The sequence below is a fragment of the Schistocerca serialis genome, chromosome 3 (genome assembly GCF_023864345.2).
Source record: "Schistocerca serialis cubense isolate TAMUIC-IGC-003099 chromosome 3, iqSchSeri2.2, whole genome shotgun sequence".
NCBI classification, from domain to species: domain Eukaryota; kingdom Metazoa; phylum Arthropoda; class Insecta; order Orthoptera; family Acrididae; genus Schistocerca; species Schistocerca serialis.
In genome coordinates this window covers 841,926,572-841,940,826 of record NC_064640.1, presented here as the reverse complement: position 1 = coordinate 841,940,826, position 14,255 = coordinate 841,926,572, and the positions used below count along the sequence as shown (strand labels likewise).

The 14,255-nt window shown below is 36.0% G+C and overlaps 1 protein-coding gene across 1 annotated transcript in view; it reads left to right on the top strand.

Annotated features, from left to right (window-relative positions):
* Window positions 1–14,255, top strand: part of LOC126471256 (ankyrin-3-like) — a 636,759-nt gene that overhangs the window by 360,686 nt on the left and 261,818 nt on the right. The window contains exons 9-10 of the mRNA XM_050099375.1: window positions 4,518–4,715; window positions 9,123–9,269. Of these exons, the coding sequence (XP_049955332.1) occupies window positions 4,518–4,715; window positions 9,123–9,269 (345 nt within the window). The remainder of the gene's footprint in view (window positions 1–4,517; window positions 4,716–9,122; window positions 9,270–14,255) is intronic.

Sequence of the window (14,255 nt, the reverse complement as noted above, 5' to 3'; positions counted from 1 at the left end):
ACACCTCATGTTCTGTTATTACCAAGCAACAAACCTAGGAACCAACACTACTGGATACAGATCACAAGTATACACAACATTTATTACCAGATACCCAGAATTAAAATTTTTAACAGAACAACGACTAGCTGATCAGATCCGTGTAATAATAAAAAATAACAGGATACCCCAGTCAGAATTAGATAACATCAAACAACAAGTACAACAAATACTGGAACAAAATAATGTGCAATCAGAAGAAGAAGAAAATACAGTAATGGACTCAAACATCCCAGAGCAAACAAACAAAGAACAACACGCACCAATTAAACAATCAGAGGAAAACGAAATCTTAAGGCAGCCACCAGAACAAGCACAAATAGAACACAAAGTGACACAGATATTAGATATAGAAGAAAAATTTCAGCTAACATATATAGAATACAAAGACACAAATACAGACATTAGACCATTCTTGCATAGACCACCAAATAACCCACAAGTCGAAACAACAATAAAAACTATCAACACAATCATACACAGCAAAATAAATGAAAACACAACTATGGAAGAGTTACAACTACTGGTTTATATAGGAGCACTCACTACACTAAATATACACACTAGACAGAGATCAGAACCAACCAACACACAGAAGAAACCCACAAAACCAGCATGGCAACACAGGCTACAGATCAAAATAGAAAAACTGAGAAAAGACATCGGACAGCTAACACAATTTATAAGAAATGAAATCTCGGAAAAAAAACGAAAAAGGTTAGGTAAAATCTCACAACAAGAAGCGACAGAGCAATTAGACAAAAAGAACCAGAAATTACAAGCATTCACCAAACGACTCAGAAGATACAAAAAAAGTGAAAATAGAAGGAAACAAAACCAAACATTCAACACAAACCAAAAGAAATTTTACCAGACAATAGATAACACACACATTGAAATAAACAATCCACCAAACATAACAGACATGGAACACTTCTGGAGCAACATATGGTCAAACCCGGTACAACATAACAGGCATGCACGGTGGATACAAGCAGAAACAGACACATACAAGATGATACCACAAATGCCTGAAGTGATAATTTTGCAACATGAAGTCACCCAAGCAATTAATTCTACTCACAATTGGAAAGCCCCTGGAAATGATAAAATAGCAAATTTCTGGTTAAAGAAGTTCACCTCAACACATTCACATCTAACTAAATTATTTAACAGTTACATTGCAGACCCATACACATTCCCTGATACACTTACACATGGAATAACTTATCTGAAACCTAAAGATCAAGCAGACACAGCGAACCCAGCTAAATATTGCCCCATAACATGCCTACCAACAATATACAAAATATTAACTTCAGTCATTAAACAGAAACTAGTGACACATACAACAGAACAAAATTATAAATGAAGAACAAAAAGGCTGTTGCAAAGGAGCACGAGGATGTAAAGAGCAACTGATAATAGATGCAGAGGTGACATATCAAGCTAAAACTAAACAAAGGTCGCTACACTATGCATACATTGATTACCAAAAAGCCTTTGATAGTGTACCCCACTCATGGTTACTACAGATATTGGAAATATACAAAGTAGATCCTAAATTGATACAGTTTCTAAACATAGTAATGAAAAACTGGAAAACCACACTTAATATTCAAACAAATTCAGATAACATCACATCACAGCCAATACAGATTAAGCGTGGAATATACCAAGGAGACTCATTAAGTCCTTTCTGGTTCTGTCTTGCTCTGAACCCACTATCCAACATGCTAAATAATACAAATTATGGTTACAATATTACTGGAACATACCCACACAAAATCACACATTTGCTATACATGGATGATCTAAAACTACTGGCAGCAACAAATCAACAACTCAACCAATTACTAAAGATAACAGAAGTATTCAGCAATGATATAAGTATGGCTTTTGGAACAGACAAATGTAAGAAAAATAGCATAGTCAAGGGAAAACACACTAAACAAGAAGATTACATATTGGATAACCACAGCGACTGCATAGAAGCGATGGAAAAAACAGATGCCTATAAATATCTAGGATACAGACAAAAAATAGGAATAGATGATAGAAATATTAAGGAAGAGCTAAAAGAAAAATATAGACAAAGACTAACAAAAATACTGAAAACAGAATTGACAGCAAGAAACAAGACAAAAGCTATAAATACCTATGCTATACCAATATTGACCTACTCATTTGGAGTAGTGAAATGGAGTAACACAGACCTAGAAGCACTCAATACACTTACACGATCACAATGCCACAAATATAGAATACATCACATACATTCAGCAACAGAAAGATTCACATTAAGCAGAAAGGAAGGAGGAAGGGGATTTATCGACATAAAAAACCTACATTATGGACAGGTAGACAATTTAAGAAAATTCTTTCTAGAATGAGCAGAAACTAGCAAAATACACAAAGCAATCACCCACATAAATACATCGGCTACACCACTACAATTTCATAACCACCTCTACAACCCTTTAGATCACATAACATCAACAGATACAAAGAAAGTAAATTGGAAAAAGAAAACACTACATGGCAAGCACCCGCATCATCTAACACAGCCACACATCGATCAAGACGCATCCAACACATGGCTAAGAAGAGGCAATATATACAGTGAGACAGAAGGATTCATGATTGCAATACAGGATCAAACAATAAACACCAGATATTACAGCAAGCATATTATTAAAGATCCCAATACCACAACAGATAAATGCAGACTTTGCAAACAACAAATAGAAACAGTAGATCACATCACAAGCGGATGTACAATACTAGCAAATACAGAATACCCCAGAAGACATGACAACGTCGCAAAAACAATACATCAACAGCTTGCCTTACAACATAAACTTTTAAAACACGTTCCTACATACAAGTATACACCACAAAATGTGCTGGAGAATGATGAATACAAATTATACTGGAACAGAACCATTATAACAGATAAAACAACGCCACATAACAAACCTGACATCATACTCACCAATAAAAAGAAGAAATTAACACAACTAATTGAAATATCCATACCCAATACAGCAAATATACAGAAGAAAACAGGAGAAAAAATTGAAAAATACATCCAACTGGCTGAGGAAGTCAAGGACATGTGGCATCAGGATAAAGTTGACATTATACCAATTATACTTTCAACTACAGGAGTCATACCACGCAATATCCACCAGTACATCAATGCAATACAGCTACATCCAAACTTATATATACAACTTCAGAAATCCGTAATTATTGATACATGTTCAATTACCCGAAAGTTCCTAAACGCAATGTAACATATACCGTACAGTTAAAAGGAAGTGACGCTTGATCAAGGTCCGCGTCACTTTCATTCCGAACCAGACCTAAGGTCTGAGAAAGGAAAGATAATAATAATAATTCGTTGTTCTAGCACCATGAGCTGATGCTTTCAAATAGATCATTAACTGCCTTTTATGTAAGAGGACTGCTACTGTTTTTTTTTTTAATTTCTAGAAGTACCATTCTATCATCTGCATAAATAGCAAAATTGACATCTTTTAACAATGCTGTTGGAAGATAATTTGTGTGCATTAGAAGTACTGAACTATTCAAAATAGAATCCTGGTTTACATCATGTCAGTGTGTCCGTTGCTATCTGATGGACATGGAATTGATTCATACTGTTTTATAGCATACAGACAGGACAAAAATTTTGAATCTACTGTGAGTACCATTCCATGATATTTTAACTTTGGTATGATGATGTTACAAATGACTCAGTCACAAATCTCAGATCAGTCACAACATTTTTTTTGTTTGAATGTTCCTCAGTGGCATAGGTCTTAGTTTCAGTTGGAGGAGTGGTGGCAGATGGAGGGCTGTTGTACTTCTGTATTTTGCTTAAGGCATAATAGAAAAAAAACTGTTGTCAAAAAGATATTATGTGTAAGCCCATATCGATCTCAGTACCAATTAGCATTCCACTTGAATGTTGATACACATAATTCAAAAAGCAAAGCAACAAAAAAAACTGATGCATTCTGTTCTTGGTTTTAACATCTTTTCAGCTTTTGCTACACAGTTTTTCATTTTTTAAAAATCATCCTAGGGAAATTTCAGTATCATATCATATGCCTGCAGGGGCAATTTCCTTCTTGTCTATTTCTAATCTAAAATAGCATCCCATCTCCAACAATCCACTGTTAACATCATGTTATACATGATGTTTTGATGATGAAAGTACTTGAAGCTCTTTCAGCAAACAAGATAAAAAGAAATTTGAGATATATGTTATGATAAAAAGTAAACATAATGGCAGTTAGGTGTGCAATCATAAGTATACAGTTATGAACAAGCACTTATTAGCTCAAAACTATTATTTATATGTTCATTACTTTCATTTAAAATTATGTGTTAATTTCTTGGTTAGTTAGTTACTGATTGTTAAAAACTCCCTTCAAAAAATTATCATGGTGTTTTTTTTATGTTTACAGTCAGGACTAACACCACTTCATGTAGCAAGCTTCATGGGTTGCATGAATATTGTGATCTATCTCTTGCAACATGATGCAAATCCTGATGTTCCAACAGTTCGTGGAGAGACACCCTTGCATCTGGCAGCAAGAGCCAATCAGACAGATATCATCCGTATTCTTTTAAGGAATGGAGCACAAGTCGATGCCCGGGCTAGAGTGAGTATAAATTCCTTTAGTACAAGTACATTTTACTAACTGTAGTAGGTTTAGATTTTATAAAACATTCAGAAGACAAATAGTTATTGTCCTCAGTATATTAGTTACACTTCGATGGATTCTTTTGCATTGAGAAAATCTGTAAAGCTCACAGGGAAAATCAAAATGATTAACAAATTTATTCGTGATTGCTATGTATCTGAAGATATATTCTGTTGAACTCAAAAGGTTTTGGTGTTTGCAGTTTTTCACTGTTTGAGGTAGTTGATCATCAGCCGAGTTCAAAATGTGTTGTTGAAACTTATTCAATGTCCTCTCAACTTAAACTACTATTCAGCCACGTGAAAATTCTACATATTTTAGCAATATTCATATTTTTTAAGACACCTCTTTTTAGCATACAGGATATTACTTGAATTAGGCTCTTTCTTTCTCTCCTCCTCCTCCTCCACTTTCTACTTCTTCTTCTTCTTCTTCTTCTCCTTCTTTTTCTTCTTGTTGCTCATGTAACACTTACTCCTATTTATGATTCATAGTTTACTTTTTATTTGAATTTCCTCAATCTTCCTCCTACAATCTCACCTGTTTCAATTAAGCTCCCTTTGTTGTAATACTATACCCGATATAGTGTCTCTTTAACTTTAACTTGAGCTAAATTAGCCCAGGGAATAAGAATGACCATATTATCATCATTTTTGCATTGTGTGACTGTGTGGCTATGAGTATCACATTTTTTAAAAAAATTTCAGTTACTTGCATGAAGTGGAGACAGTAGCTCTACCTCCACATTTTTGTAAATAAAATTGGAGCATATCTTGGTAGTCATTCACAGGTCAACTACAGTCTGATTAAAATTACTTGACAGTTGACATTTGTCACTTGCTGTTACATTGTTACCACATCGGCTCCTGGCTATCACTTGGTTACAGGTGACACACCAACATGGTGGAACACTTCATAAATGCTGTTATTGTGTAACATGAAGCAATGTCGGGAGTGGCTGCTGTGAGGTACGTCAGAAATATGAGATGCCCTGTCAACTGGTGATTTAAAGTGACTGATGAATGAACTGTGACATACAATGCATTAAAAAATGAATTTAGACTCATCTCCTAAGCTAACCACAAACTTGTCATATGAAATATATCCAAGAAAATGTCAGTCAACAGTCTGTGGCCGAACTAAAATCATGATTGCTTTGTAAGAGGCCATTAAATCTAACCTTTATGAGCAAACTCAAGACTGAAAAAATTCAATTTCATCCCACAAAAAAAAAAAAAAAAAACTGTTTTTTTACTATCATTGGTTACCTGAAACTTTCCTCGCATTGCCTACACGAACTGCCATATTACCAGCCAATTGGCAGTCCTCGTTGGCACATAGTTGTTGATTATGGGCAACACAGGAAAATTCCAAATTTTTAAAAAAGGATTGGAAGAAAAGTAAAAAAAAAATAAAAAGTTAATTCTATTATGGAAAATGATGCTGCAAAGAATAACAAATTAAGAAAATTACATTTAAACCATTAACTGAATAAAAATAATAATCAAACTCTTTTTGTTTAAAAAAATCCACTGCAGTTGATGAGTTTCAAACATACAATCTTCTACACATCAGGCTAATATGCTATGTGTGCAGTTGTTACACTTATAACTTTGGTGAAGCAGTCGCATTGAAGAATTGCAGCCTTAAAAATTTCAGCTTCATGCAATGCCATACAAAGCTTATCTAATGTAAGTCGATCTCTGTGGCTATGATAACTGGTGAATTGCATATTGTATGGAAATATCCAGGGATCTTTGGTTAGTGCTGAGTATGAAACATGTGTATTTCATTAGCTTTATTACGTGTGTGTGGGTGTTTTTTGGTGTCATTATCATGTGTGATGAAATATGAAATAAAAGTGCCAGATCCATGATTCTGGCTACAAAAACATCAAGAAAGAATGCTGAAACAAGGAATTGGAAATGAAATGGCCAATTTTTGAGGCAGTTTGGTAGTTCAGCAGTGGCGAATGGTTCAGGTGTGACACTGAGTGCTCTGATTGCAGGAAACCAGCTCCAATATTTGAAGTGTCAACTATCAAATGATTTGAATTGGACTGTAGAACAACATTTTTTTCTTTTTTTATAGAATTGATTTTTATTTTGCAGTGGAGTTTTTGCTGATTTGAAACTTCTTGGTAGATTAAAACTGTTTGTCAGGTTGGAACTTGAACACGAAACCTTTGCTTTTTGCAGGTAAATGCTCTACCAGCTGAGCTATCCAGGGACAACTCACAACTTCTCCTCACAGCTTTGCTTCCACCAATACCTCTCCCTACCTTGCACAGAAGTTCTCCTGCATATCTTGTTGGACAGTCACTCCTGGATAAAGAGTTTTGCAGAGAGTTGGGTTAGCCAGAACAACATGGTGGGAGCTCCGTAAGCAGGGAATTGCAGGGATAGCTGGAATTGCAGAACCACTCGTGAGTGATGCGAATGACCATAACAGGAAAATGTGGTGCTGGACTGGAGCAATAGAAAATTTATTTTGTCAGATGAGTCTTGTAATGCATTGTGTCCCACTTCTGGCCTAGTGTAGAATCCAAGAGCGATTCATGGTGAGAGGATGGGGGGGGAGGGGGGTGTTCGGCAGTGATTTGGGAGGCCAAGCCGGCCGCGGTGGTCTCGTGGTTCTAGGCGCTCAGTCTGGAGCCGCGCGTCTGCTACGGTCGCAGGTTCGAATCCTGCCTCGGGCATGGATGTGTGTGATGTCCTTAGGTTAGTTAGGTTTAAGTAGTTCTAAGTTCTAGGGGACTGATGACCACAGATGTTAAGTCCCATAGTGCTCAGAGCCATTTGAACCATTTTTTTGGGAGGCCAAATTTTGGTGTACTCTGCTATGTCACGTTACTGCCAACGATTATGTGACTATTTTGGCTGATGTCCATCCCATGGTACAGTGTTTGTTCCCCAATTGTGATGCTGTGTTCCAAGATGACGGCCTGGTTCACACAGCTCGCATTGTCCAGGACTGATTTTGTGAACATGAGGATGAATTTTTTCATCTTCTAAATATTATTGTGCCTTTTAGGTCTACTTTGGCAAAAGTATGTGTGATTAACATCCACCTGAACCTTGTATTGTTTGCAGGAAAAATGGTGTAAGGTTCCTTTAACGCACATACAATACTAGTATTTTTTAGATGACTGTAAGCTGTTTTGAATGCCATCAAACTTCCTACACAAAATTAGGATCGGTAGTGTGTTGAGTTTTTGGTGTTTCCATATTTTTGACAACTCTCTCTCTCTCTCTCTCTCTCTCTCTCTCTCTCTCTCTCTCTCTCTCTCTCTCTCTCTCTCTCTGTGTGTGTGTGTGTGTGTGTGTGTGTGTGTGTGTGTGTGTGTGTGTGTGTGTGTGTGTTTTGAAGAGAGTGGGGTGAGAGAGAGGGGCGGGGGGAGAACAGATAGGATGGGTAGGAGAAGAAGGCAGGGATAAATCTCATATACAGTTAGCTAGATAGTTATGGCTTTACATCCACATCCATACTTTGCAAATAGCTGTGAGGTGGTGCATGGCTGAGGTTACTACCCCTGCCATGTATTATGTTCTCTACCTGACCCATTTGCATATGGAGCATGGGAACGACTGTTTAAAAATCTCTCTGTGTGTACTGTAATTAGTCTAATCTTGTTTTCACGGTCCCTATGGGCGCAATATACAGTGGGCTGCGGTATGATTTTAGATTTGTCGCTTAATACTGATTCTTGAAACCTCTGTAAGCAGGCTCATGTGGGATAACTGACATCTGTTCTGAAGTCTGTCAGCTCAATTTCTTCAGGATTTCTATAATGCATTTCCACGAATCAGACGAACCTGTGGCTATTCATGGTGACCTTCTTGTTTGTAGGTATAAAGGTACAACATCCCCTATTAGTCATATTTGTTATGTGTGCACACACTTGTACAGTATTCTAGGACAGCTGACAAGTGTGTTTTGTAAGAAATTTCCTTTGGAGACTGACTGTACTTTCCCAGTGCCCTACCAATGAACCAGAGATTTCCACCTGCTTCTCCTACAATTGAGTTTATGTGTTCATTACATTTTATGTTCCTTCACATTGTTAAACCCATATATTTGTCTGAACTGACTGATCCCAGTTGTAACTCACTGATATTGTAGTCATAGTATACTACATTTCTGAATATTATGAAGTGATGAATTGTACATTTCTGAATATATAAATCGAGTTACCAATCTTTGCACTTCTTTGAAATCATATCAAGATATGCTTGGATATTTGTACACCTTTTTTCATAGAGGAGATCATTATAGAAGTATGTGAATGATTTAGTCAGAAGAATTAAGTTTTTATTGTGCCATTTAATTTATTTATTGCTTTGAATGAAAATATTTGTTGTGCAGGAGCAACAGACACCTCTCCATATTGCATCTCGTCTTGGAAATGTGGATATTGTGATGTTATTACTGCAGCATGGAGCAGCAGTTGACTCTACTACAAAGGACATGTATACAGCTCTGCACATAGCTGGAAAGGAAGGGCAGGAAGAGGTAAAGTACCTGGTGGGCCGCCGCATCATGGATCGTATAGACACACTTTATCTCATGGAACGATTTTGGTATAAGAGGCAGGAGTACTTTATATAGCTTCCATTGTTCTCTTTTATGGTGTGTCAACATACTCACAGAAAGCAGTGAAATGTTATACTGCAGCAGTGATGCATGAGCTTTAGTTATACAGTTAACTTCTTCAACCTTCCATATTTGGAAAACAAAATGTTTGTCTTTCACACCAACAATCCCTTGATGAATGCATCTGGAAGAAATAGTCAGTATATGTAATACAAAGTGGTAACTGTAAAAAATACTCTTCCACCAAACACTGGGAGACTGAAGCCAGGATTCGAACGTTTCTGCCAAAAAATATCCTCGAGTGTTCCCAACGTAGTGAAGTATTTGTTTCGAACATGCAGTGTAATGGTAAATATCTGTGCTTTAGTCAGTAACTACAATGATTTTTGTAGTTAGTGTTAATTTGTAACAGTGATTACTCTTGACAATGTGTATGTTTGAGGCACCTACCACCACTTGCTGAAATATGTGCTATGTATTGTAATGTTGTCTTTATTTTGTGTAACTTCCAGTATTTACTGGGAAGCTGTTTGTTAGTTAGTTTTCATGTCCAATTGATTATTTGCACAATAAATCAGAATCATGTGGAACCAGTCATTTTATATTCACACCTCAAATTAATTTTTAAATGTATCTACATACTAATCATGTTAGTTAGCAGGTCCTACAGACCACATTTTACACTCTACAATAATGGAAATTCTTCTATGGAATAGAAAGAGGAGCAACTTTTTCAGTTTGTTTTCAAATTTTACTTTACTGTCGGTCAGAATTTTGTATCACTGGGCAAGTGTTCAAAAATTTTAGTTGCAGCCTTGTGCACACTGTTTTGTGCTAAAGGTAACCTTAATGCAGATTAATGGAGGTCAGTTTTTCTTCTCATACTGTAATTATGAACACCATTGTTCCTTTTGAACTGCAGTGGATTATTTACTACACATTTACTGTGCCAATAAATATATGTAAAGCAGTTGTCAAAGTGTCCAAGTTCTTAAACAGGTGTCTACATGATGATCATTATTGAACACCACATATCATTCTTACAGCATGTATCTGAGCAATGAAGACTTTCTGTCTTAAACATGAATTACCCCAGAACATTATTCTTTCATGACATTATTGAATGAAAACATGCAAAATATATTAGTTTAGTGATTTGTCTCTCCCCAAAATTTGCAATGATTCTAATTACAAATGTAGGTGAACTAAGCTGTTTTAGGAGTTCCAAAATGAGATTTTTCCAGTTTAAATTCTGATCAATATTGACACCTAAAGATTTTAAACTTTCCACCTATTTATTATTTCCTCACCCTGTGCTACATCTATCAGTGGCCTAATACCTCTGGATGCACAGAAGTGACATGTTGTGTCTTTTTAAAATTGAGAGTGAGATCTTTCACAGAAAATCAGTCAATGACACTTTTAAGAAGATTTTTTACCATTTTTCTGGTGATGTATGCACTTGGATCGATTACAATACTAGTGTCAACTACAAAAAGAATACCTTTGCTTCTTGTATATTATATGTGAGGAACAATGGTCAGGCCTAATGTTGAGTCTTGGGGAAACCCATATGTGATTTCTCTCAAGTCAGAAGAATCTTCCCTGATTACATTGGTTGAATTAGTAAGTACAACTTCCCGCATTCTGCTGATTAAATATAACATTTTTCTTGGTTGGCTATACCATGAGTTCCACAAAGCCTCAGTTTAGGAAAATATTGTGATACACACAGTCGAATGCCTTTGATGGTCACAGGAAATACAACCAGCGCTGTTATGTTATTTTATGCTTGTAAAATTTGGTGAGTGAAGGTGTAAATGGTAATCTCACTTGAGCAACCCTTCTGAAATAGATATTGTGATTTACTGAGGATATTATTGTTACTATTCTAGATCAAATCAGCTTCTCAAAAATTTTGGAAAATAATGTCAGGACTGAAATGGGTTAGTAGTTACAGACATCTCTCCATCACCTTTCTTATATTTTGGGGTTTAACAATGACACGTATCGATCTCTCTTGAGAAATCCCTTCAGTTTATTGAGGCATTACATATTTCAGATAAGACAGGGATTATTACATTTGAACAAATCCATAGTACTCTCTTTGAAACAGCATCAGATCCAAATGAGCTTTTAGTTTTGAGAGAATATATATATTTTTTAAATTTCAAATGGAGAAGCTAGTGATATAATCACATGATTAAATTCTATGAGAGTTACTTTTTCAACATACTTCTGTGACTTTTCTCTGAACTCTTTGTCCGTATATTTTCTAGCCTATTTAAGAAATCATTATTGAATCTACTTACTACCTGCTGACTTATCATGTGCCCTTTCATGATGTTATCCTGTTCTTTGGCTAGCGGTTCTGTCTCTGGGTTCACTACATTCCATATAGTCCTAAGTTTGTTGTCAGAATTACTGATTTCTGACATAACATGCATGTCCCTAGTTTTTTTAATAACTTTTCTTAGTAATTTTGAGTATTTTTTGCTGTACGCAACTACTGCAGAATCTCTATTTGCCTGTAGATTGAGTTTCCTGTTGAAAGATATTTTTATCCCTATTGTGATCCATGGTTTAAGGTCCCTTCTGATCACTGTATTGGAAAGTTATTTTCAATTAATGGTATAAATTTATCATGGAATGGATGAAAATTTGTATCAGCATTTGGTTCACTATTAGTTTAATCCTAGGTCATCTCTTGTTATCTGTTCGCAAACCCATTTGTTCTGCAGTCATTAATTACTCTGTGAGGAGTATTGGTATTGTAAGGCACTATCTTATATATCCTAACTAACCGTGCATCATTATTAGAGAGTGAATTTGTTACTTGGTTTACAGTTATTTTTGTGCTTTGAGCTTCATCAAAAAAAGGTGCCTATGCATCTCTGCATAGATGTCAGAAATGTTAGAAATGATGGTGGTCAAGTGATTAGTGTTTGAACTTCGTGAGACGAATTTGTATGAGGTGACAATTCCACTCCCCCTCAAACTAAATTATTAATGTGGTTTTTTCATCACTGGTCATATTATTTAATTTATATAACATTTTAGAGGTAATATAATAAATAAAACCACTTCTATTTGAGAAGTATTTGCACGAAGTTTCAATTTATTTTTCCCCTGTCTGTCCGACAAATATCATGCTGCAGCATGTGATGTCAAGAGCACGTACATTACTCTTGTGGTTTGGCACATTGTGACTTACTATATTACTTATTGTGAATAACATCATTCACATCATTATTTATCGAGGTTTGACTTAGGCTTTCAGACCTGTCCCTCCTCATTGAAAATTTAATTACAAATAGTCGATAGTCAAATAACATATGAAATTTATGACAACTTTATTAAAATGCACATGGGTCTTTTTTTCACCATATTACCTCTCAAATGTCATATAAATTAAGTATTGGGATCACTGATGAAAGCAAAAAAAAGTAAGTATTAGTGAGATTCAAATCATAGCCTCATTCATGATCATCTTGCCTAGCGCAAACACCAACCACTTGGCCACAATGACTTCCTACAGTCAGTGCCTTCACAGAAATACATCAGTTACTTAATAGACGCATAAAACTTCTCTTATGATTTTTTCGGAATGGCCAGAAGTGCACCTTACTACTTGCAAGTTATGTTGTTTTATTGGCCTACTAAAGGTCAACAAAGTTTGAAGTAAATCTGTGACCTGAACATCGTGTCTTCCACTTGTGAGATTAAACTCTAGGATATGTGTAAGGTTTCCAGTTCATTTCTCCTGTAAGAATCCTTTAGAAATTTTATGTTGAAATCACTGCAGAGTAGTAACTGCTTGCTGCTGTGTGACACATAGCATAGTAAAGAAACCAATTTCCTCATAAAAAGTTCGAAATATCCCAGTGGAATCAGCATACAATTACAACAAAAAGTGAACTATTTTTAATGATTCATTCACAAGTACAAACTTCTTTGTGCTGAGCGTTACAAAATCTGTGTTGACAGGGCTGACAGCACTGTTTTCCCAGGGTTTGTCAGGTGACTGTTTTGCAATCTCTGAAAGGGTTCAAAATATTTTCATTGTATGTGTAGCTGTTGTTCCTATTTCATTCATCACTCCTAATGCTGTAATTTCTGTCCAGCCAGATAGGTCTGTGCTCCACATCCTATGATAACCTGATCCCTTTTGTCAAATTGTTTACACAAATCCCCTATGTCCTCTGTCACCTAACTAAGGCTGGTACTTGGCTTCACAATACTTGTGACCTGGTACCCTGCCCTTAATTTTTCCTGTACCGTCTTGCTACATCCCTCCCATGACTACTGCCTAGCAGCAAGACTGTTTTCTTCCTATTCTCTTTCAGTAGTGACCTATGCTTAATTTTTTTGCGAGAAGTCTGCTGCACTCTACTGTGACCTATAGCTGGATGAGGATCTTCCCCTTGTACTTCAGGTAACAAATCAGACATATTAGATACTGTAAGCACAGATGTTAATGAAGTTACAGAGCTGTTCTCCTTTCACCCATTAATTGTTGCCTCTATCCAAACCTCATGATCTTTTTCCCCCTTTAACCTATCACATTCAGATTTTACAGAATCTAACTCAAACTGATAAGCACAAATCTCTGCCTCCTGTTCAACAATTCTCTCATCTCTTACAGTGCCTATACAGTTATTTTTATGACAAAAAAGAACTCAGAATTCACTTGACTGTTGATTAACTTATCCACACTATGATCTAACTTTTAATTGCTTCTATCAATGTTTGGGAACATGAAGTCCATGATTGGCTGCAGATGGTCTCCAAGTAGCCGTACATAACCAGAAGACCTATTCCATTCCATGTAAACACAGCTCACACAATTCCAGATTTCTCCTTGATTTCCTTTACTGCTTATTCAGTGTACAGAGTGACTAACAT